At 38.6% G+C, this 26,209-nt stretch overlaps 1 protein-coding gene across 4 annotated transcripts in view; it reads right to left on the bottom strand.

Moving 5' to 3' along the window:
- Nucleotides 1–26,209, bottom strand: part of UBE3A (ubiquitin protein ligase E3A) — a 48,762-nt gene that overhangs the window by 10,141 nt on the left and 12,412 nt on the right. For 2 of the 4 annotated variants that reach the window (XM_032187799.1, XM_032187790.1), the window contains exons 3-6: nt 24,124–24,243; nt 20,755–20,799; nt 11,286–11,596; nt 6,381–7,636 (exon numbers count right to left, since the gene is read on the bottom strand). In XM_032187799.1, coding sequence (XP_032043690.1) covers nt 6,381–7,636; nt 11,286–11,596; nt 20,755–20,799; nt 24,124–24,143 — 1,632 coding nt within the window. In that variant the 5' untranslated portion in view covers nt 24,144–24,243. Of the gene's footprint in view, nt 1–6,380; nt 7,637–11,285; nt 11,597–20,754; nt 20,800–23,418; nt 23,478–24,123; nt 24,244–24,850; nt 24,925–26,209 lie in introns of those variants that run through there. The other 2 variants (XM_032187808.1, XM_032187817.1) reach the window with 2 other exon arrangements.

Raw genomic sequence — 26,209 nt, 5'->3', positions numbered from 1 at the left:
AGAAATGTGCTGTTTAGCAGCACAAACATATTGGTCAAACGTGTGCAGCATTATTAAACATACCCACGTGCAGAAGAAAACTCAAGAGCAGTAATGTAAGGCACAGAAGGACCTGTACAATCTGCAAAGACCATATTCCTGGCAAGATCCGCCTACAATCCAGGATGGTGCTAACTGTACTTACCGGTACGTGTTCTTAACATGCTGAACCTCTTTTTATTTCACTACCCTACCTTATCCACACAAGCACCAACACGTCCCTTATGCCCCAGAATCAGACTACAGGAGTGTGAAGGAAAACAGGAACAAAGAGGACAAAGAAGGAAGCGATGCCACCAGTGAGATGCTTTCTCCTGAGTCATTTTCTCCTGCTGACACCAAGGCAATCGGGCAGCCACGTCACGAGCAGCACAGCAGGGCAGGAGAGTGACTGAGCTGAAGGTGGGGAGCATACCGGGTCTGGAGGCTTTGAAGCTCCTCATGCAAAAGGAGCACACGGGGAAAGAATCACACCAACTGGTATTGAAAACCAGTATCAGGAAGGGCAGATACAGAATATCTATAACCTAGATGAGCTACACAGAGGGTAACCCCTTAGAATATACATGTAAGTCTCAGCTAAAGAAACAAGTTAGCTATGAAGTCTCCACAAACGAAAGCAAGTGAGCTCAGGTTACTAGATTGAAATGGACATTATAAGAGTCTCTGGAAAAACTCAGTTATATACTATATTAAGTAGTCCATCCATTTGATGGACTATGTCATATCACTTGCCATGAGCCATTTTAGCCCCAAAGGAGACCAAAAAACTTTTTTTTTTAAACCGAAGTTCACTGTATCTTTTAAAACAACAATACTTCTGATGCAAGACCACGTTGCAGTTCCCTCCAACTTGATACTCCTATCATATGCTTCCCACATCAATGTAGTTTTGCATCTTGCCTTTCACGTAAATCTTTACATTTAGCATCTTACAAATGTGTAAGGAGAATTTTGCTCCTGAATAGGACAGAGCACAAGCCATGTTCTAAATACAGCAGTTTATTATTATTTTAAAAACAACACTAGTGATTTACAGACCTTAAGTACCAGTTATATATTAGAGAGATGTTCTCCTTTTGAATTTGTTCTTACAAGTACACTAATACTTTTTTTCTTCCCAGTTGTGAGTTCACTGGCTTTGCAGGATATACCACCACCAATTTACTCTTGTGGAAGTTTTACAAACGTTGATGAGTTCTGAGAAGGCAGGTATTGCCTGTGTATTATTTTGGGGGGACAGCAACCCTTTTGTCATGGTATAAAGATTTTCGTGTCATGGAAACACATTTACTTTAAAGAAAACACTCATATTTACATATATGTAGCAGTCAAAAAAAATGGAAATTATTTTTGGCTGGGAACCAGGCTGTAATGAGCAGCATAAAAGAAATGGCAGTATTAAAGAAGGGGAAGGAAACACTGAGTTGAGCAACACTGGTTGGAACACCGTGCTGAACATCTGCGAGGAAGTCAGATAAGGGATTACCAAAAGGCCCGTATTGTGAGTCAAAGCCTAGCAATGTTCCTTGAAGCAGATTTTATGAAGACAACGTTGCTAAGCTGCTCAACTGAAAGTCACAGATTTAGCTGCTCCTTTGAATATCCATCTCTCTCAACTGACACCTAACAAGAAAATAAATGAAACTCGGTAGAAAACACCACCACAACAGTAGAGGCAGTGCATTTTAGTAAAACCGCAGTGCTTCCATAGCAAGGAAGTATGAAAGAGTTTAAAAGAGTTTAAAAGACTATTATTTTTTTAAACAAACAGAGCTGTCTTGGCCACGCCAACACAGATGCTGCTGGATAAACCCAATCTGCATGGATGTGGACTCCCAAAGTTTTAGAAGCTGATGTTTTCTGTCATGATGGTTTGGCCATGCAGGTAAAGTCAGTGTATTTTCCAGCAACTTCCTAGAAAGCATCTGTGTAACTGTCTGAAGCATAACCATCAAAAACCGAGTATATACAAATTCAAAGGCTAAAAAGTTGAGGCATGATGTTATACAAATAAGTGTATTTTGTTGGCTTACATATGTTAGTGTGCCACAACACAGCAGACCGTATGATTTACTTTGCTTACAGAACAGCACTGGGTTTCCCTGAAAGATAGGAAGCTCCAGCACGTAACACACAAGTTCAGAAACAGCAGCAGGAACACTTTTCATGCTAGAAGGTAAAAGTGACTACAACTGCTCCAAGGTTCAAAGTACCAGAGACACATCGTGACGTATGTCAGGCAGCACATTTTGTGCACGTGCAGAACTACATGTGAGTAGTACTTAAAAAGTGACTAAGGAGCAGCCTCTCAAGCTGCATTTCATAGTTCACACATATGCTTGCCAGTGGAGCTTACATCTGGCTGTAGTGATGTACGCAGTCTGCACGCAACCACGGCACGCTAAGGGCTTGGATTTTCAGTTGCATACACACAAAAACCAAGTCAGTCTCAAAGAACATGTTAAAGCTCCTGGAGTGCTTGGTTTTAGCATCCCGTGAGAATCTGCACGCTGGCTTGAGTTGTCACATAGGAGTTTTCACTCACCAATGCATTTAGCAGAGTCATTTGCACCTAGAAGAGGCTGGCTGCCTGCCAGCTGCCTGAATTCAACACCAAATTTGTCAAAGCGAATTTCTAGCTTGCAAGCAAGTACCAGCCAGATCCTGCTGGAGGAACCCACCGCATTTTCCACTTGGGGAACTCACATGTTGTAACTCAAACCATTTCCATTACTGCTACCTGAGGATAAATCCACATAATCTGTGCAAAATAAGACAGTCAACTCGGAGGAAGGGGATGAAAGAAAGAACTGCTGGGGGATGAAAAAGCAGAAGAAGGGATTTAAGGATAAACCTTTCATTACCACCGCATCCACCTAATGTGGCTTGGTTGTAGTCCAGCTAACCTCTTGAAAGAAACCCATTAGATGTAAGAACACGTCAGCTGCTTTCTAGGACTGCAAACTGAGCTGCCAACTCCTGAGTGTAAGAGCTCTGTAATAAAAGTGAGGACTAACACTTGACCATTTCCCCTCTGAGGGCTTTTCAGAATAATGTACATATAGCTAAGTACACAGTCTTTCTTTGTATTACATACTTACTGTTTCATTAAGTCCATTTCAATAAAAAAAAAAATCAGAAAAATGCGTTTCATACATGCAAAGAAATTGAACAATGAATTTATAAATGAAGTTTTTTTCTTATCTATATTAATTACAGGGAGAACTACAACTTGCTTATTAAAAAGCAGTTTTAAAAAAGTACTTAAAAGGCATTACTTCAAATTCTAGGAAAATAACCCTATCATGATTAAAAACATTCCAAGTTTGTGTTTGTTTTAATGAGGTCCAAAAAGCAAGATGTACACAGTGAACTCCTGAAGTTTAAATATTAAATATGGAGGTAAATCCAGCTCAACTAATTAGCAAAGACCTGCACTCAGTCCATTTGCTAATATGAATTATGAAAGCTGACTGATGTATTTGCTTTAAAAATATCCAGTACTGATAAAGAAAACATGAGTAAGATCATCTCAACCTCGCTTTAATCAATATTTCTGAGAATGCCTTCATCATGAAATTGTCCAAGGAATTCCACATACAGCCAAACAAAGCCTGCAGTAAATATTTTCTAAAAACACCAGTCTGCTGACATAAGCATATTTAAATACAATTTAAACAGGTCTATAAGAATTCATACAAACAGTTTCACTAAATAAAAACCCCATAAGCAAAAAACGTAAGGGTAAAATACTACAAATAGTATTTTTTACCTGTATTTTAAGCATGCTCAGAAACTGTTTTATCACTGAACAGGTTTAAGGCTTTGCTTTTATGATTGAAGACTTATCTTGGCAAATTTTTTAACAGTTACTGAGACCCTTCCAAAGTTCAACATCATACCTGAAACTGCAGCCATCGCTAACAGCATCCAGCCTTTGACCTACAGTTCCATCTTTACTGCAGTCAGAGGCAGAGGAAGTCACTTACAATTGGGACGTAATACTGAGGATTGTCCTAACCCATTTCATGCCAATTAGGAAGCGGAAACAGATTTGTGTTCTGAATTTATTATAGGAAGTGCTTATAACAGCAGCATGCAATTCTGAAAGTGAGCAATCAGGCAGCTGCTGAATTAAGTGCAAAGACAACAGTGTGGATGTATTTCCCTGACTACACTTGTCCAGCTACCAGCAGATTTACATCATTCTTTTATGTCATGTCATCCATCTTCCTTTAAGAGGACTTCATCATCTCTCTGAAGAGACCATAAATTCTCTGGATTTCTATTACATCCTTTAATATTAAAATAGGAAACAAATGCAGAAGAGACATAAGCACATGGTAAACAGAGACACTGTATTTTTTCATTCCCTCCTTTCTCAATGCTTCCTCAGAAATATTTTAAGTCTCTTCCTTCAGCACTGATACCTTATTGTCAACTAAAACACGTTGATATATATATGACTTCTGTATCAAGTGGTTGTTTTATCAACACATTTTTTCCTCAATCCACATCATTTCGCAACAGGTACCTTGATGCATGTGTTTGAAACGTCACATACAGCTCCCTTCCTAGGGAGGGTGAGTCTTCCTTCATCTTGAAGATACTCCATTTTCCACTTTTGGGAAGTGCCTGGGCTCCACTTGCTTTCACTAACACCTCAGCTCAGACGGCTTGAATTTAGAAACTTTGTATTTTTCTCCATTTTTTTGGTCTCAGAATAAACAGTCTAAAATTCTTACTCTCTTTTGGTTTTTGACAGTCAGATCACCATAATTTAACACGCTCTGACAGCTGAAATTAACATCCGTAAGAGGATCCATGGCAACTGCCCAGGCATGTATTTGTAGACTGCTGGGCTGTGCTAGGGCTGCTGCACATGCATTGCAATTTAAATTCGTATGCTTGACTTTCAAGTGATTTAAATTACCTAAATTTCCAGCAGACCAAGAGGCTGCACTGATGTCTGCTGTAGCTCAGTTGAGATGTAGCAACTGCACCAATCCTCTCCAGAAGAGAGGCTGCTCCCTCTTTTCTAATATTTACGTATCTCAAACCTGAAGAGCATCAATGAAAAACCTCTTTACTTCAAGGTGACAAAACCTAACAGGGCACAACTGTAAGCCCTAGAGAGAGTGAAACTACAAAGAGCATTTTTAAATCAGAAAACTGGTACACAGGAAGGCTTAATCTTACGACAGTATTTTTTTCACTTGCTTGATACAATAACTGGGCTTACAGACAAGCCAATTCTGCACTGGAAATCCCCAACACACCTGCTGGTACTCGAGACAAAAGTTTTCCATGCTAAGTGATATTAGCAATTAGCATGAAGTAGCTGACTCAGAGATTCAGATGTACAATGAAAATCAAGGTGGGAGCTCATACAGGGCTCTCCCAACTGACCTTCGGCAGCAGTTAAATAGAAGCAGCTATTGGGTTGAGAAGCAAGAAGTCATACTGTCCCCAAACTCTGTCCAAAAACACACCCTTGTCTGGCTCTTTAGCGACATGCTTTAAAATCAATGTTTAAAAGTTTGCAATGACTGTTGTGCTTTTAACAGAACACAGAAAAATGAGCTTCTGAAAAAAAAAAAAAAACACAAACAGCTTTAAGCAAAAAAATAAAGGGAAGAAAAGTCCTGAAATTAAGGGACCTAGTTATGAAAAAAGTTTGTGTGAAATATTCTTCAGTTTGTATTCTGCACAACTCCCATCTTCAAAAAAGGCGTGAACAAGGATTTTTAAGTTTTACCTTAAGAAGCCAGCATATTCAGAAACAGGCTGCTCTCACAGTTCTCAAGTACTAACAGGTCTTACTTCCCCTTTCTCAGTCATTATTTGCACCAAATACCAACAAGGCTTGGGGAAGCGAAGTTCTACTTATCAAGTAGTCACTCCACACACTTTACACCTAGAAGATCACAAGTCACAAGAATAGTACACAACTGAAAGGAAAGGTTTTAATTCAAACTTACACCTGAAAAAAAAAATATTATTAAAAGACGATCCAGTGCAGAGGACACAGAAAATAAGGCATTGAAACAGAATTTGGTCACCCTCTGCATTAAGATGTGTAGCAGCGTGGAACCTGTTAACAAGGGTCAAGAACTCTTTGATGCAAGCGCTCCGAGCAAAACTAGTTCTGCTGACCATGCAAGTCTCCAGCAACACGCTCAGAAATCAAACTTAATAGAGTAAAGCCATGTGAGATCCTTGCAGAGGAAATCTAGTACATGAAACACCCGTGGTCTTTTCCAGTTAGTGGAAGCCTGTGCAGTTTGCGCTAGCCAAACCCAACCAACGTCACTCCATGTCACTGCCGCAGGACTTACCCGGACAAGTGCATCATCTATGATGTGATCACGTCTCACTTTGAGTCGCAAGTACGGGTTGAGCTGCTGTCCTTGAACTAAGCTGTAGAGCACAGTTATGCGTCGCTCACTGTACATCCGGATCCTATTGTCATAATACAATCCCAGGTTCTTGGTAACAGCATTCAATATGAAGGGACAAGTCATAAAAGAGAATTTGTTTTCTGTTTCTACTTTGAAGAAAGTGTAGTCTTTGTCCATTTCTAGCACATCATTCAGTGGTTCATTAATAAATTCTTCAAAAGGAATAAGTGGTTTTCTGCAATCTATAGTTTTAACACCCAGTTCAGTTTCCAGAGGGTCAACTCGAGGACCTTTTTTATTTCTTCTTTCCTCACCCAACAGCTCTTGAAGAGTTAGTTCACTTGATTCCGGGATAGGTTCTTCATCTTCCTCTTCATTATGATCTGTATCCACATCCCCTCCTACTACGTTTGCATAGTAAACCATTTTCAAGCACTTTGAAGCAGCAACAACAGCATCATCGTCATTCACTAGGTTACGACTATTGAACTCGTTGCTTATGACTTTGTAAGTAATAAGCTGCTGAAACGTTTCCATCATTCTCCGAATTTGGTCTGCTCTATACTTAGACCACAATCTGACCAGTTTTGCTTGGGCTGCAAGGGGTAGCTTGCTCATTGCTTTGCAAAACAACGGCAGAGCCATTTCCAGGTATTCAGGGCTATGAAGATTGCCATTCTCCATAACGATTATAAACAAATTCAGATAGTTAGGATCCCGAGAGTACACATTATGGTAAGTCAAGTCACATTCCACATTAGGTGACAAGTACACAAGTGCATTTAAAAAGGCAGTTTCTATTTTTTCATTAGAAAGTAATCTATCATAGACCCGCCTGACTGCTTCAATATCTACAGACACTTCATCGGGGCCTAATTTTTGGAGGTTATTGTCTCCCTGTGTGTTATCACCTATTCTTGATGATGACGACGACGACGCGCCTGAATCTTCTTCCATAGCAGCAGCTGAACAGGCAGCTTTTTCCTTTTCATCTTCATCTTTGTCTTCATCCTTTCCTTGAAGGGACTTGAGCTCCTCCTTCGTATGCTGCTTGGCTTTTCGGAAACTCTGTACCAATGCTTCAGCACTAGAAAATACTCTCCCAATCACCCGGATTAAAGGGGAATAATCCTCTTTCTCTCGACATAGTTCAAGAATTTCATATATCTTGTCTTCTGTTAGAAAAGTCACATCTACAAAGAGATGAAATATTTTAATTGTATTAAGATAAAATTAAAAAAATATTTGCTCTACTCATGAAATATGTATATCATATCATTAACACACTTTAGAAAAAACAGCGTCAGCGCTTGATAAATTCAAAACATATTTCGATTTCAATAGCATGAAGAATCATAACTTCTTTCATAACTTTTCATAACTTCTTTCACAATTCTTTTGTGTAATATTTCATTTGTGGATGCGAATCAGAGAACATACTGTGACTGTGAAATTGTTTCACTGTCTTTTGATTGACTACATTTGGTCACATTTAACAGTACTATATTGTCTAACCAAGAACAACTAGGGCAATCGGTAAGATGTTAAGCTTTGAAAGTCTTAAGACAGTAACAATACTGCACAGCTAACAGACAAGTCATTAAACTGTCTGAACTATCAACTTTTTTTCAGAGCACATATTTAATCCACGCACTTCCCCACTTCTTAACACAGATCTTGAAAAGATTCATCAATTTGTTTTGTTGTATTTATGATTGAATATACAATTTCTTATTTCTATTTCTAATGTTTTCTGCAGTGTGTGTGCATATAAATATAATATAATATATATTAAACATACCTGAAAATCATTCAAAAAAACCACACTAGATGTTTAGAAAAGTATACTACCTTCTAAATTACACACACAGACGGGCAGGTGAATTACTTCTCTGTCCACTAGGCCTTGCTGAAGCACACTCATCAACTTGCTATTCAGATGATCAAGCTGGCTTACAGACACAACAGCAGTACAGGCTCCAAGTACCTGTTCCCCCCTCTCCAAGTGCAATAGCTCGTTTGGGGATACATTTGCTAACCTGAATCTTCCTTTCTCTTTATTAAGAGGAGAAAGCATTATATAGTTTTCCCTGCTGTTTCTCAAGCAGGGCCCACAGATGTATGTGCATCAGGTGATGACTTAGAGTAGGATTACTACCAAACACATGATCAGACACTGAAAAGCCAATCTAGTTTAAACATTCAGATTCTTCCAAACTGGCACATCGAATGAAAACTGAATTTGTGTAATCTCTGCAGGGCTGAGAACATGCATCACATCACTGTATCCATCAACCCCAGCAGTATAACCACCTTTGAGGAAAGTAGTAACTGTATCATCTTAATATATATACTTAGATACAGTGTATGTTTAAATATTTTGAAATGGGATTACCTACCTTAACATTCATTTTAAGCAGTCATTTAGTTAAAAATACAAACTAAATCATGCAGAGAGACTATTTTTTTTTTGCAGAGACCCAAAATCATGAGCACATGTAACATGGGAAAAAATAAGTTTGTCACGCTACTGAGATTCACTTCCAACAAATATGAAGACAGTGGAAAAAGCTTCAAAACTAAAATCTGTCCCGCTAAATAAATAACAGCATTGAAAATATTATGAAAGGATTCAGTCCTAATACATCTCCTATTTTTATCTGCTGCCATGCGTATGCAAGCAGCAAACCTGCCTAAAATAAACTTAGCTGCTGATACAGATTGTTCTATGCCTTAGGTCCTCAAAACAAGGACTACACTCTTCACTGACTCCACAACATGGAAGTTACTTATAGCACAGAAATTATCAATAAAGCTGACAGTTTATTAACACATTTTAAATTCCCATGCTTTCAACACAATTTCACCCCCCTCCTTTTTTTTTTTTTTTTTAAACAGATTTATAGTATTTAAATAAGAAACCATGTGCTATTTCCTGTTAAAATATTTAGTATTAGCATAAGCAGTTTCGTAACAGCTTTAAGTCATATTCTGTGACCATGCTCCAACTGAGCTGCTGTAAGGGCCTGTCCCATTTTACTTTATAGCAGTGATCAGCATCTGACATGTCTGTATCCAATACTGATCATCTGCAGAGTAAGCCAGACATAATTGAAGCTTCCTTTCTATTGAAGTCAGTTTTAACTGACATTTGACTGTGAGCTTTACACACCTTCTCTCAATCCTTCTACTACAACTAAGTGATCCAACAAAGTAAACGGTTCCTCTCAAACCTTGCTCTAATGCTACTCCATGACATACTCACACATGAAATCAAGCTTCAGAGGTGATTCCAGTAATTTAGAATAGAAATCTAGAGTGCTCGATTCCTTAAATGTGATTCCTTTCCCCAGGTAAGTAAGAGTCCCAAGTGGTATTAAACAACGCATTAATGCTTTGGCCATACAGCAACAAAGACAGGTCCGCACTTGTGACTCTACAATACATGAAATTTGAGTCATTGCTTTAGACAACGGAGTGCCTCTGGAGTGCAAAGACTCTTACATATCTGCATCGTGGAGAGAGGATGGCAGAGTGGGGTAGAGGAATGAAAATCCTGTATGTGAACATCTCCATCAGAAACACACCAAACTAAGAGACAAGTCAGAGAACAGACCAAATGCCTCTCTGGCCAGTCTAACGCTACACTGGCTTCCATTTTCCCCTCCCTATTGTTTGCTTCTTTGCTTACTCAGATCATAAAAAATCTGGGGACACATGCTTACATCAGCTGAAGAACAAACTAATGCTAGTATTGACTGGAGCATCTCAGGTCTCCTATAACAGAGCTACATCTCACTGCTGATTCTGCAAGCCTTTTTAATTCTTTGCTGTAAATGGTTTCACTTTCTTTAGCAAAAATAAATGGATCTAAACTTCTGTGCTTAAACCATTTACTACAACATTAAGTCTGCTCATCGGTTAATAGCTCTAATTTCAGTTAGCTTGGGATTTCTTTTTGCATCACAGATTTTGGTCACAATTAAACCGATTCTTGCAGACTCCTGCTAGCAGAGTTTAAAAAAAAAAAACAACAAAAAAACAAACTAAGAAGAAGTCTGAAAAGATGTACAGAATTGGAATTCTCTCCCACTCTGGCTTAAATATTTAAACTTTTTTCACTTGGTAGATGCATTATTTTATTTATTTATTTTTTTTTTTAAGATGTCTGTTTTTAAGTAACAGTCAAGATATCTTATGCAGTGGTCTCTTTCTCTAGTGCTTCCTTAAACGACTTCCTTTGCAAATATGTCTGGTCATCATAACTGGAAGGTTTGCCATTTGGCAAAGACACAGCTTTGCATTAAGGGTTAACTGTAGATCATGAGAAGGGTATATGTTAAAGCCACTGATAGTCCAAAACAAATCTCCAGTGGACACTCCAAGGTTTTATTAGTCCTATTTCCTCTTCCAAAAAAATCCACTGTTCAAGCCTATTATCCATTATATCATTTTGTTCATCTTAAGTTTCTTAACACAGAAACAGGAATCAGTCAAAATATACATTTTACAGCCCGTTAACTACAGGGCAGTTACAAAACTAGGAAAATTAACTGAACTAAAATAGGCCTACAACAGCACTTAAAAATCTCTATGTCTGTAGAAACGGTAATCTCAGAATGCTTATGAATTTTAACAGAGATGTAGTGAAGATCCAGATTTGGAATCGGTGTTCATCAGTAACCCAGCCACTTTATAGAACCTATAGCAAAATATTTGAAGGTCAAATACTGTATTTTATTTAAGGAATCAAAAAAACACCACCACGCTGACATCTGTAGACTTATACTTGCGCATATTAAGTGTGTTCTATTTTAGGAAGAATCTAAAACGACATCTTACCTTTGAAGTCATCTCTTGGGCCTTGCATTTCCTTCTTGTTCATTTTTCTGTCAGTGCAGGAATTGTTGTGGGCACCTTTGGAATTGTTTTCTAGGTAAGCTGAGCTCGTTCCTTTCTTGGAGGGATGAGGATCACAGAGTTTTGCATTAATCTTATAAAGCTCGAGGGCCTTAATGGCTGCTGCATTGTTATCCATACGGAGAAAAGTTGGACAGGAAGCACAAAATTCATTCGTGCAGGCTTCATTTCCACAGCCCTCAGTTAACTGGTGGTAGTAGCGCTCTATTAGATGCTTTGCAGCTGCTCGCTTCCTGTAGCAAACATTCAAACAGTAAGTACAAGGATTAGTAGAGCTTTCACATACGAAGCTCGTTCAAAAAGCATCAGCAAGGCAGAGATTAGTCAGGCACTGAAACACAAGATTTCTGAATCAGAGGGAACATCAGGAGATTTTTTTTTTTTTTTTTTTAAATGTAGGACTCATCTTGACAAACGCAAGTATATTTAATACACAGCTTGATTTATAGGTCCTATGCAAACGAAAGGTAAATCCTCTTTATGCATAGTTTACAGCTTTACACTCTAGTGTTACAGTGGACGCAATCTCAATTGACAACAAAAATAGAGCAGTGCAGATGCAAAGCAAGGCTGCATGTAAAACAGAACCAGATCTACAGGTGATCACGTCTTTGTTGCATAGTACTGAGGTACAGTTGCCACTGAGAGGGAAGCTGCACAACAAACAAATGATCCAGGCATTTATTAATACTACAGCAATAGAATGTAAACTTAAGAAAAAATCTAGGGCTTTTTTTAAAACAAGATTCCAGATGACTGGGTTATCTGATATTTAGTCTATTTAAATCAGTAGGAAAAGTGTTGCTTGGTTAATTAAACTGCTGACAAAACCATGATTAAAGATGAGCTCAAGGCCGAGTAACCTCAGCCTAATAAGGTATACGGCTCTCCAAGAGCTGTTTGCCAAATCCTCCCCTTTCTCCCACAGTAACATACAGCAACTTTGTATTTTGAAGAATTACAACTGTATCTGTATACCACTCAATATGCTTTGTACTATACAGACACACAAAAAAGCTAACTGGCCAGTTATTGAAGTCAGACTTCTATAAAAACATGCCAATGGCAAATAAACTACCTGAAAGCTGCTGGCAATTAGGACAGAAAAAGCTGCATGCAGCACCAAGAACAACATATTTCACCACATTTTTGAAATAAACCTCCAGATTTTTCAATTCATTTAAGAAAGCTAGTTATTAAAGATACCAACTATGAAAAAAACATTTCAAACATTTTAAACAGGTCTAATACATAGGCTTTTTATCCAACTTTAATGATACAGTGCTATAAAGATGGGAAGCAAGATATTCATCAGGAATTGCGATGATTAACTTGAAATTGCTTTTCTTCCACAAGTTGATGCACCTTCTCTCCATAACACAAATACTTCAGAACTACAGCACCAGACCCACTGGTACTGCTCAGCATTTGCTGCACTTGGCTGCTTGTATGGGCTGGTCAAGTATCAGTTTCAATGCAGTGGCTTCAGAAAGGAAAGCATCCTGAAAGTGACTATTGAGGTGTGAATTATTCAGCAATAACACCCTTGTACCTTCTCTACAAATCACGTGAACCATAAAGGTGTAAGAGAAGAAAGAAAATATTTCTTACAAAGAAAATTATTACCTTAATGCCTACCTGACTTTCTAAAGTTCCACGGCAGAAAAAACAGAAAGGTTTCCCTGACACCCCAAGACAGAGTTGGAAGACCACAAAAAATGAAGCAGCACCATCAATATTATCAAAGCCACTACTGTACAAATGGAGTAGCTGTATTTTGATCCAGGGAAAGAGTTACAGCTTTTTCCAGATTTTATATATGTGGTCTTCAGAACACCAGCCTCTTGTGTACGCACATGTAGGTGTACATACACAGAGAGAAATGTAATTATTTTTCATCTTCTCGTTAATACTTCAGCTTTTAGAAGTTTTTAAAAATAGTCTTCTATACAGCTTAGACCAGTACACAATTTTAGACATTTATTATTGAATGCTGAGATTTCATGCTTTGATCATTCTTGAGTTTGAATCATTCCAGACCTTCAAATTTAAAGGGTAAAATATAATTTGTAAGCACATGTAAATGTAACACATGAAAGGCTTTCTTAATTAATATTGAATTCTTATACCTGAGATATGGCCACCTGACTCACCAACATGCTCTTTACTGCTCTTGCAGTCCCTCCTATGCATTACCTTGACACCTTCATGAAAGTTCCTTCCACCTCGAGTTGAAGCTCACTGCTCTAATTTTCCTCTCTCACTGAGCATGTTTTCCACAGCGCATATAGAACGGCAGTCATTTCATACACACATCCTCTTTTCAAGCTTTGTCCTTCCTCATCACATTTTCCTTCCGTCTTATTTCTCCATTGCAGTCTACATGTAGATTACAAGTTCTCTGCCATAACTTGTTTTCTGACCTGTGTAATATAGCTCTGAATGCCACAGAGAAGCTTATGAGACATGATACATAAATGTGTGCATACATGTTTTTACCTAAAGCAGCTAGAGTTGTTATTCAGGTTAACTACATTGAGAAAAGCTGATCAATTCCCTAAAAAGAGATAACTTGCATTTTCAAGCTGGACAAGTTATTAGGCAGCATACACACCCTTCTAGCTCATTAACATCTAGCTTTAATTAAGTTATTTCAGTGTGTAAACACTGATTACATTAATAGCAATATTAAACCCTACACTTCAAGCAGGTCATATCCGAGATGTTAAGAGATAAAGCTAAGCTTAGAGTTGTCTCTAACAGCTAACTCCTAAGGGATTCATTTTTTTTTTTTTTTTTTTGTTTCCACGTACATCATGACGAAAAAGGATTTCACAAATTGATTTAAGGATAACTTCCTAAACAGGGGGCCTTCCAAAGCTCTCTTAAGTGAGACACTACTTCAGCGAGGGCAAGAGGAGCTCACTATTACCTCTCTTTTTCCTTCCCCAAAGCCCAACAGTTCCACAAGCTCATTTCCCATTTTAAAAATTAGTGTTTACTGACTTACTCTTATGTACTTAAAGAAAGAAGAATGCCCTAGGCTTTTTAATTGTTCTTTAATGAAAAGCCAGCTAAGTACTTTGCATTTGTAATTGGAATGCTGCAAAATCTGTGGCGTATCACTAGAGACTTGCACCATGGTGCTTTCTGGATACGTAGGCGAAAGCACACTGACTTACAGAATCATTTAGGCTGGAAAAGATCACCAAATCCAGCCATTAACCTGACCTACTGAGCCCCGTAACTAAGTAGTGTCCCTTAGTGCCATATCCACACACCTCTTAAATGTCCCAACAGATGGAGACTGCACAACTTCCCTGCCTGTTCTGATACCTAACCACCCTTTCTGTGAACAAATTCTTCACAATGTCCAGTCTAAACCTGCCCTGGAGCAACTTGAGACCATTTCCTTGTGTACTATCTCCTGTCACCTGAGCAAAGAGACCAACACCCTCCTTGGCACAACCTCCTTTCAGGTAGTTTTAGAGAGCAAGGAGATCTCCCCTCAGCCTCCTTTTCTCCAGACTAAACACCCCCAATTCCCTCAGACACCCCTCTTAACTCTCATTTTCTAGTCCCTTCTTTCGGATGCCTACAGCATATACAAAACAAGGAGTTGAAAGTGCTGCTTCAAAAGTTTCTACACTACAGAACCTAATTTGCCTTTTTCAGCTATCACACTGAATAAAGAGAAATGTTACATTAAAAAAATAAGCAACACTTGCAACAGAGAAAGTCAGAAGTTTAAACATTTAAGGAATTTTTAAAAATGTGGAGAACATATTTTAAAGTCTACCTGCAAAGCAAAGGATTTCCATCTAAGTTTAAAAACTTGTCTGAAGTTAAAGATATCTGCATAAAATAATCTTCACTTCAAGCTTACCTACATTTAAGAAACAGCTATGAAGGTTTCATATTTCTCTGGAATTATCAGCATGGATTGTTGTTTCCAAATAGCTGTTCCTTAGAACACAATTTTAAATTTATTAATACACCAAAGCCTCAGATTGCTCTAACATGTCCAATATTGATAAATGGGAATTTACAATGGCCTGTCTTAACAAAGCCATTAAGAATCCAGAAGTACCAAAGTATTCACAAACTCTTGTCTTCCTTGATAGAAAAAAAAAAAAAAAAGAAGAAAAATAGACTAACACATGAAAACCAGAGAGAAATTTGTTAGACATTTTTCTACCCAGAAGACAAACAATTTTTTTTGGGTACTAATAGCAAAACATCTTTCAGTCTATGCCTTAACAAACAGAAGCATAAGCAGACTTACATAGCTGCAACAGTTATACTGCACTTTGGAAGTAAGATCACCATCAGATGAAAAGCAGTCAAAAAAAACCTTACCTACTTGCAAATTTAAATATTGTTTTATGAGATTTTGTTTTAAACTTTGCACGCTGTTTTCCTTCTTCTGTTTTGTAAGCATAATAATGGCAATGCTTGGTGGGAAGTTTCTAGTAAAAGCACTGCCCACAAAGCCCCCTTTGAAGGGACCCTGCACACTGAAATGCCAGATCTTCCACCCAGAGCTGGAGCCGAGCACTGCCCCTTGGTTCCAGTGCTGTTTTAACACCTTTTCTCTGCCTCAGCCACTGCCATCCCAGCTAAGGTAGGCCTGCAAACACACACGCATGGAGCTCACGTTTCCAAACCTCGATCCTTCCAGTGTGGTGTGCCTCAGGCTGTGAACCCCAGTGGCTAGGTGCAGACAATGACCCCTGGGACCATATTGGTCAACCCAGGGTCCTCCCTCCCCACCACGCATTCTGGATCCACTGTGCCTCCATGAGCGTTGCATGCTGGCAGCCTGATACAGCACTCCCTCAAGAAGGGCGAGGCTGAGAACAGAAGTCATCCTGGCTTCATGGAGCAATGCAGGAAGACAGCTGGAGAGATGGAGTCAAGAATGTGGTCAGCGTGTATCTCTTGATCTTGTCTCACAGACAAATTACCTGGTTGTAGTCCTATTAGGAAAGCGCCCTTCGTTACTGCCCTTTCCTCTGCTGATTATTAGCTCTAGGACTCTACAGAGATAACATCATGCCACAGACTAACTGGTTTCATATCCTGGTTCCTATCTCTCCTTCTTAAAAAAGCATTCCAGCATTCAGTTAGTCAATAAATTTAGAAATGAGTAATATATCAGTTGCACCCTGGCTTTTCAACCCAAGCAGTATCAGGAGAAGTGCCTGATTTTTATTTATTTATTTTGATAAACATTTCAGGCCAGAAGGTAATAATCCTTTCCCCTAAAATAAGTTATTAAACAATTATTGTAATCAATCAACATATGTAAGTAACAACCACAGGCATATCATGACACTTCACTGTGTTTAAAAATGCTGTGCTCAGGTTTACAGAATTAATGTCTTTTGAAAAAGCTGGGAGGAATACAGCTTTCACAGAAAACACCACAAACATACTCAGCTATATTCCAGCGGTAATTCAAATTACTTTTTTTTTTTTTAATAGTTAAGTATAGGACTAACTAAAAGCTTACAATGTTTTACCCTCTTTGAACAAATTTGTTACTGAAGCTAAAAGTACAGACTTGTTATCAGCTGTTAAACTACTTAGGAGTTTATCATGTCTATGCACAGAATATTTCTGCAGTTCTCCAGATTTTATTTTAAGTTAAGGAGTCCTAAAAACTAGTACTCCATACTGGCTGTGAGATTGTGAAAAGGCCAGCTTTGTCTTTACTGGAAAGAAGTGAGGCAACAGTAACTTCACACACTAGCAAGAACCCCTCAGTCTGTGTAACGTTCAAGACAAAAACAAACAAGGAATATTTTATGAAATATTAAGCAAAATACATATTTACTATGTTTTGTGTTGTTCTCCCTCAGTTAAAAAAGTCCCAACACTCAAGCTAAAAAGATTAAACTTCACGTTGAACTGTATTGAAATTTGTCAGTTGTGAAGTTTACAGCTGTGTTCTGCAGCCCTAACGAACAAAAGAGGTTGCATCTCATTGCAGTGCTGCTGATAAAACACATAAAGACAGTAACTTGGTGACACCAGTTCTCTTTGTCTCCTTCTGGGCCACTGCTGTGTTCCTGTAGCAAGCCTGCCTGATCCATGAGACAAGCTATTTTAGACAAAAGTATTGATATAAGAAGAGGACTGACATCTAAGACCAACCTGCAGGAAAGGACCTAAACAGTGATCACCACGGACTCCCCTTGTGAAGCTTGAAGGAAAGAGGTCTAGTACAGGAAAAGGACAATCCTACAACTGTTTTCAAGTTAAAAAATAGTTCTGGAGTTTGTAATGAGTTAGGTTCCCATGGTAGCATTCTTTTACTGTGTGTTCATTCCATCTGACACTGTCCTAAAACAGTGCCTGTGGTCATGCAGAAACTGACTGCAAACAACATGGGATCAGAAGACCTGAAGACCCTAACTTCCAGTTTAAGAGCAGTCCAGCACCTGCGGATTAGAAAGCTCCAGTTTCTGCAAATCCACCTGTGGTTTCAGCTACGAGGAAAATAATTTCAGACATTAGGTACTAGGTATGATGAATCACTAATACTTACATAGTCACTGTATATATTTGCAATGGCTGTAAATTATTTTTCTGGCATACTTTGGAGGCTGCTGCAGGATTTTCATGTTGCCATTCTTTGAAGGGAAACAAACCAACTATGAAATCCACTCCAAAGCGAGACAGCTACGCATCAAATAGAACCGTAACAACACTCTAAATGGGGATGGGTGGGGTTAAGCAACTTCAAAACAAATCTGACATTTCAAAGTTACAATGCATCCTATCCTCAAGACCAAAATGAAAGCTGAATTAATAGAAAACCATCATAACATAATATTCAAACCCTGGGATTGATGTGTGACAAAACACAATAAGTGGAGGGAAAGTACATGAACTTAGAAGGGTCTTCAAGTTACCGTTAGACAATGACAAATTCTGTAAATTAGTTCTAAAGGGGTTTTTAGAAAGCTGCACCAATCAATGCCAGAAATTATTGCAGTCCTGTGGCAGGAGCAGACAGGAGAAGGTGCTCATCTTGAAAATTTAAGGACTTGAATGAATGCTTAAGGAAAAAAAGGACTCCTAACTCTGAGCTTGCACTAAGATGTTTGTTCATCAGGATTAGAGGCAGAACTTGAAAAGCTTGGGATAAGTAAGACTCTTATCCATGGAAGCACATTGCAGAGTCCAAGAGAGTCAAATTTTATTGTCTTTTAATTAACATGTGAAACATGTGACCATGCTCTTGGTACGGAGCTTTGCAATGCAAGACAGGAACAAATAAAGCAATTACATCAGCCAACCAGAGCAAAACAACTTAAACATTCATTGTGCAAATAACAAAACACTTGCGTAAGTCCCCGAGTTTACTAATGAATTATAGGCATGTTAATAACACAGCCAGTATTTTAGCTGCACGGGAGGCTTGCAGGTCAACCTCTGTTACCCAGCATGCTATTCCACCTGATGTGGGGAGAGCAGCTATGCAGCGGGATTGCAGAAATTCTTCATTGGTGATGTACACATCACACTGTCCTGCAGTTTTACAAAATTTCCTTTTGCAAGCGTACCATTTATTAATGCCATATAACTGCCACTCAGAACACGATCCCTACAGTTTGACTGGCTTGCATGTATTTTAGGGAGATGCATAAAACCTACGTAGAGCAACTCCTATCATCATTCTGCATCAAAAAAAATAACAGCTTTCACAGAAAAGCTTGCTACTGGGGATACTAACTTTTCAGCTTCAGTTTTAAGGAGAACACGCATAAATTGTCAAACTGCTAGAAGGGAAAATAGTTGTACTGGCTTTCCCTTCTGATTTATCATAGGTCTTTATGCAGTCTTCATTTCACACCTGTCGAGGTCCTTGTTACGTGACGTATCTGTCCTTACAAAGGGTGAAAAGCAGCAGTCCCAACTTACAATATCCAGAGCAGATTACAGCCAGACTACAGCCTGATTCCGCACAATTGGCTACAGAGAAACATAACTCAGCTTGCTCCAGGAACAATAAAACAGGCTGCTGCAAAGGAGAGAGCATGGCAGGATTTTTGCTCTGCAACCTCTAACACATGCCATGCAGTGGTAGCCAGTCACCTCTCAGGACTGGATCTCTGCAACCTGTGCCCTTAAGAAATCAGCTGAGAGCACTTCTGGTGCTGGTGGCATGAAAGAGGGTGAGCAAACTCGCCATCCCAGGAGAAATATTCTTAATGAAAGAAGATACTTTGCTCCAGTGAATCCCTAAAAACCCATGGGGAAGTGTTCCTTGCTTCCTCTTCTGCTGGTAGATATGCAAACCAACGTGGAGCTGCTCAGCTCAGCTTTGCCCCTCCACAAGTTGGGCAGCTACAGCAGGGGAGTCCTTGAGCCATTCAGACCATGTCCCTAGCCTGCGAGACAACTCCTGAAATTCGCATCCAGCCCGTGGTGTGTAAAATACTAGACCACTTGGGGTGAGGGAGGGAAGGAAATGGTCAATTTGTTTATGGTCACAGAAGACATTTCAGACAGAAGAGAAATGAACCCAGATCTTTTGAAGTCTAGGACAGTACCCTAGCAACTGGGATACACTCCCTCTATTATTTTGGAACTTCTGTTCTAATCCACAAGAGCAAAGCTTGTGGTTTTTCTATTCGAATTCTAGGACAGGATGGTTTGAATAGCTAGAAAAGAATCTTCATTTGCTAACTTACATAAGAATAAAGCCTCAAGTAACTTTTTTTTTTTAAATGGTCTCCTCATTCCCACAACCTTTTGTAATTTGAAATAGAAATGAACATTTCAGTCTAATATAATCTTGTTTCTAGTTAATCTTGGCTTCTGGACTAATGAAGACAGACCAAAATAAGGTTCCAAACTGCTAGCATGATGCTATGTGAATACTGCTTAGTGAAAGGAAGTTAGTTTGCTGTTTCTAGTAGTACCTAGCATATGAATTTTGCCAGATCAGACCTTTTTTTTTTCTTAGTTCAGCAATCCATCCGCCAAAATAGATGCTAGCAAGTGTTATGCCTTTAGTACTGAGCTGTCTTCAAACCCATGCATGATGTTAGCAAGTAGCAGGTAGAAATCACACCCCTACCGTCAAATCTGAATACAGGCCTGAAGATTATTGACACTGTATTATGCTACCATCTACTGGTTCACATTCAATTAAACCTCCAAACTTTCCCTTCAATCTATTCACTCAAAAACCCTAGTTTTTACAGAGACCTGAGATAATTTTTCACAGCAAAAGTATTAGTTTGAATTTTTCTAAGGTGATTCCATAGTTCTACTTAGCTTCTGCCTTTCTTTTTATGCAGGTGCAAGAGTAATTGCTACACATTATAAACATTTTCACACAACATACATCGAACTCATCTACTCGTGTACTTACATTCGGCTAGTTTCAATGTTTTCAGAGTGAGGTTCTCCTGGTGATCTGCAAATACAGATATAAAGTCTTAAGCACTCTGTTATTTTAAGTTGTTACAGTATGAAGAGTTAGAAATGCAAAGTGATAATTATTTTGTAATTAAAAAGCATCAGCTTTTGTGCACTTGTACATTTAACTTGTGACCAAACTGTAGAAGACAGCTTTTAACATAAATCTGAGAACACAGTTAAGGCAAAGGATGGTGTTTTTCCCCAAAGCTTATGCAACAGCAGCCAGAGGAGACTTCTGCTGGCAGTACCTCTCTATGCAGGCTGCGTGGTGCACCACTTCTGGGGTAATTCTTCATAACCATTTCTGTAAGCCAAACGTACATTCCAAGTTTATCAGTGATCAACAGTTGGATTCAAAGATACAGCTACAGCAGGTCAGAAGCAGGTCTGAACAATCTCTAAACAAATTTCATGTCTAATTACTCAGATTTATGCACATAATTTCACAGAGCAGAAGAGCTACAGCCAGTTTTCTGTTTACTCCAACCAATGGATCCACCAGTAATACTGAGAATTAGGTGTTATTGCCTGACGTTTTTGAACACAAGCAGCAGTTCTGCACAGCTTGCCTATCACTTTAATTTAATTTAGAGAGTTATTTAAAGGGTACAGTTCTATATTAACTTAAGTCAGCTAAATTACAGCTGCTTGGCTCCTTCTTATTCCCATCTTCTTCGTTATGCCAGCAATGATTCAGGAAGTTAATTTATTTTTTAGACATTAATTTTTTCCTGTCTTCTGGGCTTCCCCCCTACCCAGAGAGTCTGAAGCCAGATGAGACTTCCGAGCCAAGAAACAAGGCAGTACAAAAGCAGCAGTTTTTAACTTCAGTCCCCTTAAGCTGCCTTGAAGTTGTATTGTGAACTGTACCCAACTTTCACTGTGATACAGACTTCGGTACAGTTGACCAGAACTGTTAAATTGAACATATTGTGTGAGAGTAGAAACATAACACAGCCATCACAGCAAAACTCCGAAGCTTACATGAACTAAAGTGTCTTTCACAACAGAGCTTTCTCTAAACAGAAGTGAGCTAACATCTGTAAATACAGCTCACTTTGGAGGTTTCAACCAAGTTTGCTAGGGGACTCTGGTTAGCACAGCTAAGCAGGATTTCCCATAGTTTTACTAGAATAGCCTTTGTTCACAGCAATTTAATTTTTCTTGATTTATTACATGGCCACCCATGCTATTTTACACATTATTCCACCATAGCTTGAAGCACTTCTGCTAATCCTAAATTTCACTGCGTTACCTCACTACATGGTCCCTGCTATCACAGCCTGGAACGTTCTCACAGTTTTCTACTAAAACTGTGGCTCCTTTTACTGACATACCAAACCTTAGTAGCTTCCTAGATTTTACCAAACTGTACTGTATTAACAGATTGGGTGCCTAGAAAGCATTCCTGGTAGACAAGTTAAAATTCCTAGGCTAACTGGATACTGTGCAGTGACAGATGATGCAGCACACAGGAAGTTATTTGTTTACATTTCACTAAGTTATAATATTCATCTGACGCTAGAGGTGGAACTCCGACCTTACTATCCAACTAAGTTTACGCTCGTGCTTAAAACGCAAATACCTTCTAGCTCAAAAAAAATAACAAAAGCTACCCAGTCTCAAAATATGATCTGCTTAGTGCCTCCAAGTCATCTTTACCTTACTCAAGGAAGTTCAGGACTGACAAAATAGCTGCTAGAAAAAATAATGCTCAACGGGAAAACAAATGGAAGTTGCATTTCCCCTTTGACTCCAGTGTACAAAAGTCCCCAAATACTTAACGAGGAAAGAACCTCTTTTTTTTTTTTTTTTTTTTCCTAATTATTCACCAGTACACATAAGTGTTAGAAGCCATACAACCTGAGGATTGATGGGATGTCTTTATATTCATACTGGCTAACTCCTCTATTGACATCCATGGCTTCAGCAACCAATAGCACAGAAACACCTTCGAAGTTTGAGGCAGCTGCTATCTTTGAAATCTCATGTGAAAACTCACATGAAATGCAACACAGTGAAGCTTTGGATAAGAGCAATGCTTTAAATTGCTATGAAAATACAAGTGAAATAGTGGTGTTAAAGAAGTCAAGTGTTAGTCACTCTGAGACTTTAAGAAACACAGCAATATGAAAAATTACAGAAAAAGAGCAAATTGACATCTAAATATACAAAAAAGTAGCTGGTAGTCTGCAGTACAGACATGTAAATACAGCTATCAGTATATTTAAGATCTTTTCCTACCCTTATGATTTATGTATAATGTATGAGAAAAAGTTCCAGGGAAAAAAACAAAAACATAGTTGAGTTTAAAAAAAAAAAAAAAAAAAGCTTTTTGTCCTTTGAAGGAAGTGGTTCTACAAAAAAAAAAAAAAAAAAAAAGGGGGGGGGGCTCAAATTCCTTCACATTCTTATTTTCTGTAACATGAGCAGATCTACCATAAAAACGAGTTGCAGAAATATTAATCCATGCAGTAACTGGATTTTAACAGGTTTCAAATGACAACGTAAGCACCAAATAAGATGATCTTTCAGTATTCATTAAAACAACACGGAAGATCAATCTAATTACAGAAGCTGTTTTGTAAGAAGTAACGATTTACAAACAAGATACCTTGTTATTCCTCTAAGCAGGCAATAGTACTGTAAAACAACTCTATAGTACAAGATGTCCTTTCATCACGCTTTAAAATCTGAAAAAAAGTTCTGTCCAGAGAAAAATCTCAGAGCAAATGCTCTTACAAATTTCAGCTTTGACTTAGATGGTAGAAACTGATCACGAGACACCATCTAATCTGAATACTGCAGTATGAGCTAGCGAATTCAAATGGTGGCTCACTTCCAACAACACAGGGAGCAACTCCTCCATTCTGCAAGCCCCTCCTTTTACCTCCACTGTAACTCCCTAGGAGAGAAAAGTAAAGGTATGCAAGTCTACAAAATTTTCATCAATCCTACTGGACAAACACTTAAAAACAACAAGTTGCTTAAGTAAGCACATCAAACAATTTATACAGAATTTTAGTGTGATGGTAAAAGTCACTAGAGACTTTTAAGTGATGGTTTTGCTCTTAAGAGCATGATGGAGCACCACCATGCTTGCAATTTAAAAAGCAGGGAGGAACAAGGTAAGCGAGCTTTGAAATTACTCTGAGTAAAATAGTGTAAGTCAGCTTTGCCAGCTAACTTATCTTAAATAAACAATATACTTGAGTACTATTTATAGAATTAACTTCAAGTAATACAAATTAAACATACAAAATAAATATTATTCTAATAATAACCCTTAGGAAAAAAACACAATATGCTTCAGCCTTACCTTTTACAAGCTGTGGCCATTCGGTGACATCAGGGTGATCACAATTTTGAGTCACTGATTAAAAACCAAGTTGTCACACCAGTCCTGTGTCACGGTGGGCTAAGCATAAGCTTAACAACTCTAAATAAGTAAAAATAATTTAGTTAAAAGTCCTTACAATCTATTTTCAGCCAATATGCTACACAAAAATGCAAAAGATGTTAAGAATTAGTTCATTCACAACATTAAGACTTACTGCACAAAGATTTGTTCATTTTTGGATAGCATTGTATGATTACTAGAATACCTTACTACAGTACACACAACCGGTGAACTTGAAAATTCATCAACTTATTTTTAGCCTCTAAAAAAAACCAAAAAAACACAAGAAAAAACATCTCTTGGATCAGCAGAAAGCACTTGATATCAAGACAAGAAGCATTTACAGATTTGGAAGGATGTATGTAAACATGAACTTTAGGTTCTAACTACAATAAAATTTGATAAATTGTTTCCCTACTACAACTTGATTAATACTGGTGCCTTGAAGAGGCTCTGAGTTTCAAAGGGAAGAACACATAACCTACACTCTGCTGTATGCCTCTCCCTAAAATGAAGCGAGCTAAAGCTGTGTGAAAGTTTCAGTGGAGCAAGTTTTGCCACTGGTGGCCAGTCTGTCAGGTTAGTTGCTCCATTTATGCTGCTTGGACTCTCTCCTCTCCCTTATGGTTTCAAAAGGGTCTTTTACCTGTCAATTGTTTCCTGTGACCTGGCTCCACTGGCTTAAATTGAAGGGTTGGTCCTTTACTTTGTCACGCAGGTGGCAGCCAATGATCACTCAGCAATACACGTGCCCAGGGCGCCCTGGGACCACCCCAGCTGATTACTTCCATGGCTGAAAAGGAACCAATTAGTCTCTTACCTACTGCTGTTAGCTACTCTAAACTAAAATTAACTGATAAAATATCTCCAAATGTAACCCTCAATGCTCAGTATCACCCCATTCTCTCTCCCACCCAAGCTCCTAGGTGACCTGGATAGTCTGCAAAGAAAACAGGCCTCTGATGGAGTCTGATCACAAAAAGCATTACTCAGTTTCTAGTGATGTACAATGTTTAATTAAACTGAAACATTATTACTATACTTAGTAAATAAAAAGTATCTTACTTTCCCTGAGCAGCCACTAGCAATGAATACAGGCCTCTTTATAGTCTCTGAAAATTTATATTTGTTATCTCTTGACACAGGTGAGAATCCACATTTTTAGATTGTTCTGCTGATGGTGCCCAAAGGCTAAGGAGCTACTGAGGACCAACACAGCTCTGCGACACCTGCACTCATCACCACCTGGTGCAAACACCAGGAGTACAACCCACAGCATTAAAGGTTTCATCAAACAATGCTTTCGTGCTTCAGTCCATGAGAATCTTTCAGAAAGGTCTTAGGTTTGATGAGCAATCAAGAACTCTCAACACTAATTTGTACCTGTTGACTCATCTGAGATATGAAATTGCTGAACAAGTCCTACAATTTTCTGAAGTTTGTCAGAGCTGCTGACTTTTGCCTTTCTACTATGATTTGCCACTCCGCTACGAACTGCATCCTTAAAATGGAGTAAAATCTATATTAGTTTGGAAATAATGCTTTTCAGTTTTGTCAGGTACATTTCTTGACACAGGTGAAGTGCCATTTAATTTTGAAGTCAGTAATACTCGGGTCTTCACAAGTGCAGTTGATTTAAGGCAAGTAGAAAGCAAGCATCTGAAAACCTCCTAAACAAAAGGAAGGTACCTACAATTTATTTAATTCTTATTTCTTATTCTTATTTCTTGCTGCTTTCTTAAGAACCGAAGTGAAATGGCTCTGTAAGACTGCACTTAGATATGAAAAACCAAGCTCTTTGCCCAAGTAACTTTTTGTACGCTGGTGAAAGAGGGCAGTGGTGTAAGCTGTAATGTCTCATGGCTTGGGAAACCTGCATTTTGTCTGTCTGCTCTAAGCACCAGCTGCTGTTCTGGGGAGGGCTCAGTCAATCACACCCTATCGAGACCTGTGTCCTGCATCACCAGAAGTTAACTGCAGCTGTTTTCCATTGGAGTAAAAGCAT

Source organism: Aythya fuligula, chromosome 1 (genome assembly GCF_009819795.1).
Source record: "Aythya fuligula isolate bAytFul2 chromosome 1, bAytFul2.pri, whole genome shotgun sequence".
NCBI lineage: Eukaryota > Metazoa > Chordata > Aves > Anseriformes > Anatidae > Aythya > Aythya fuligula.
This window is presented reverse-complemented; position numbering and strand designations above follow the sequence as displayed.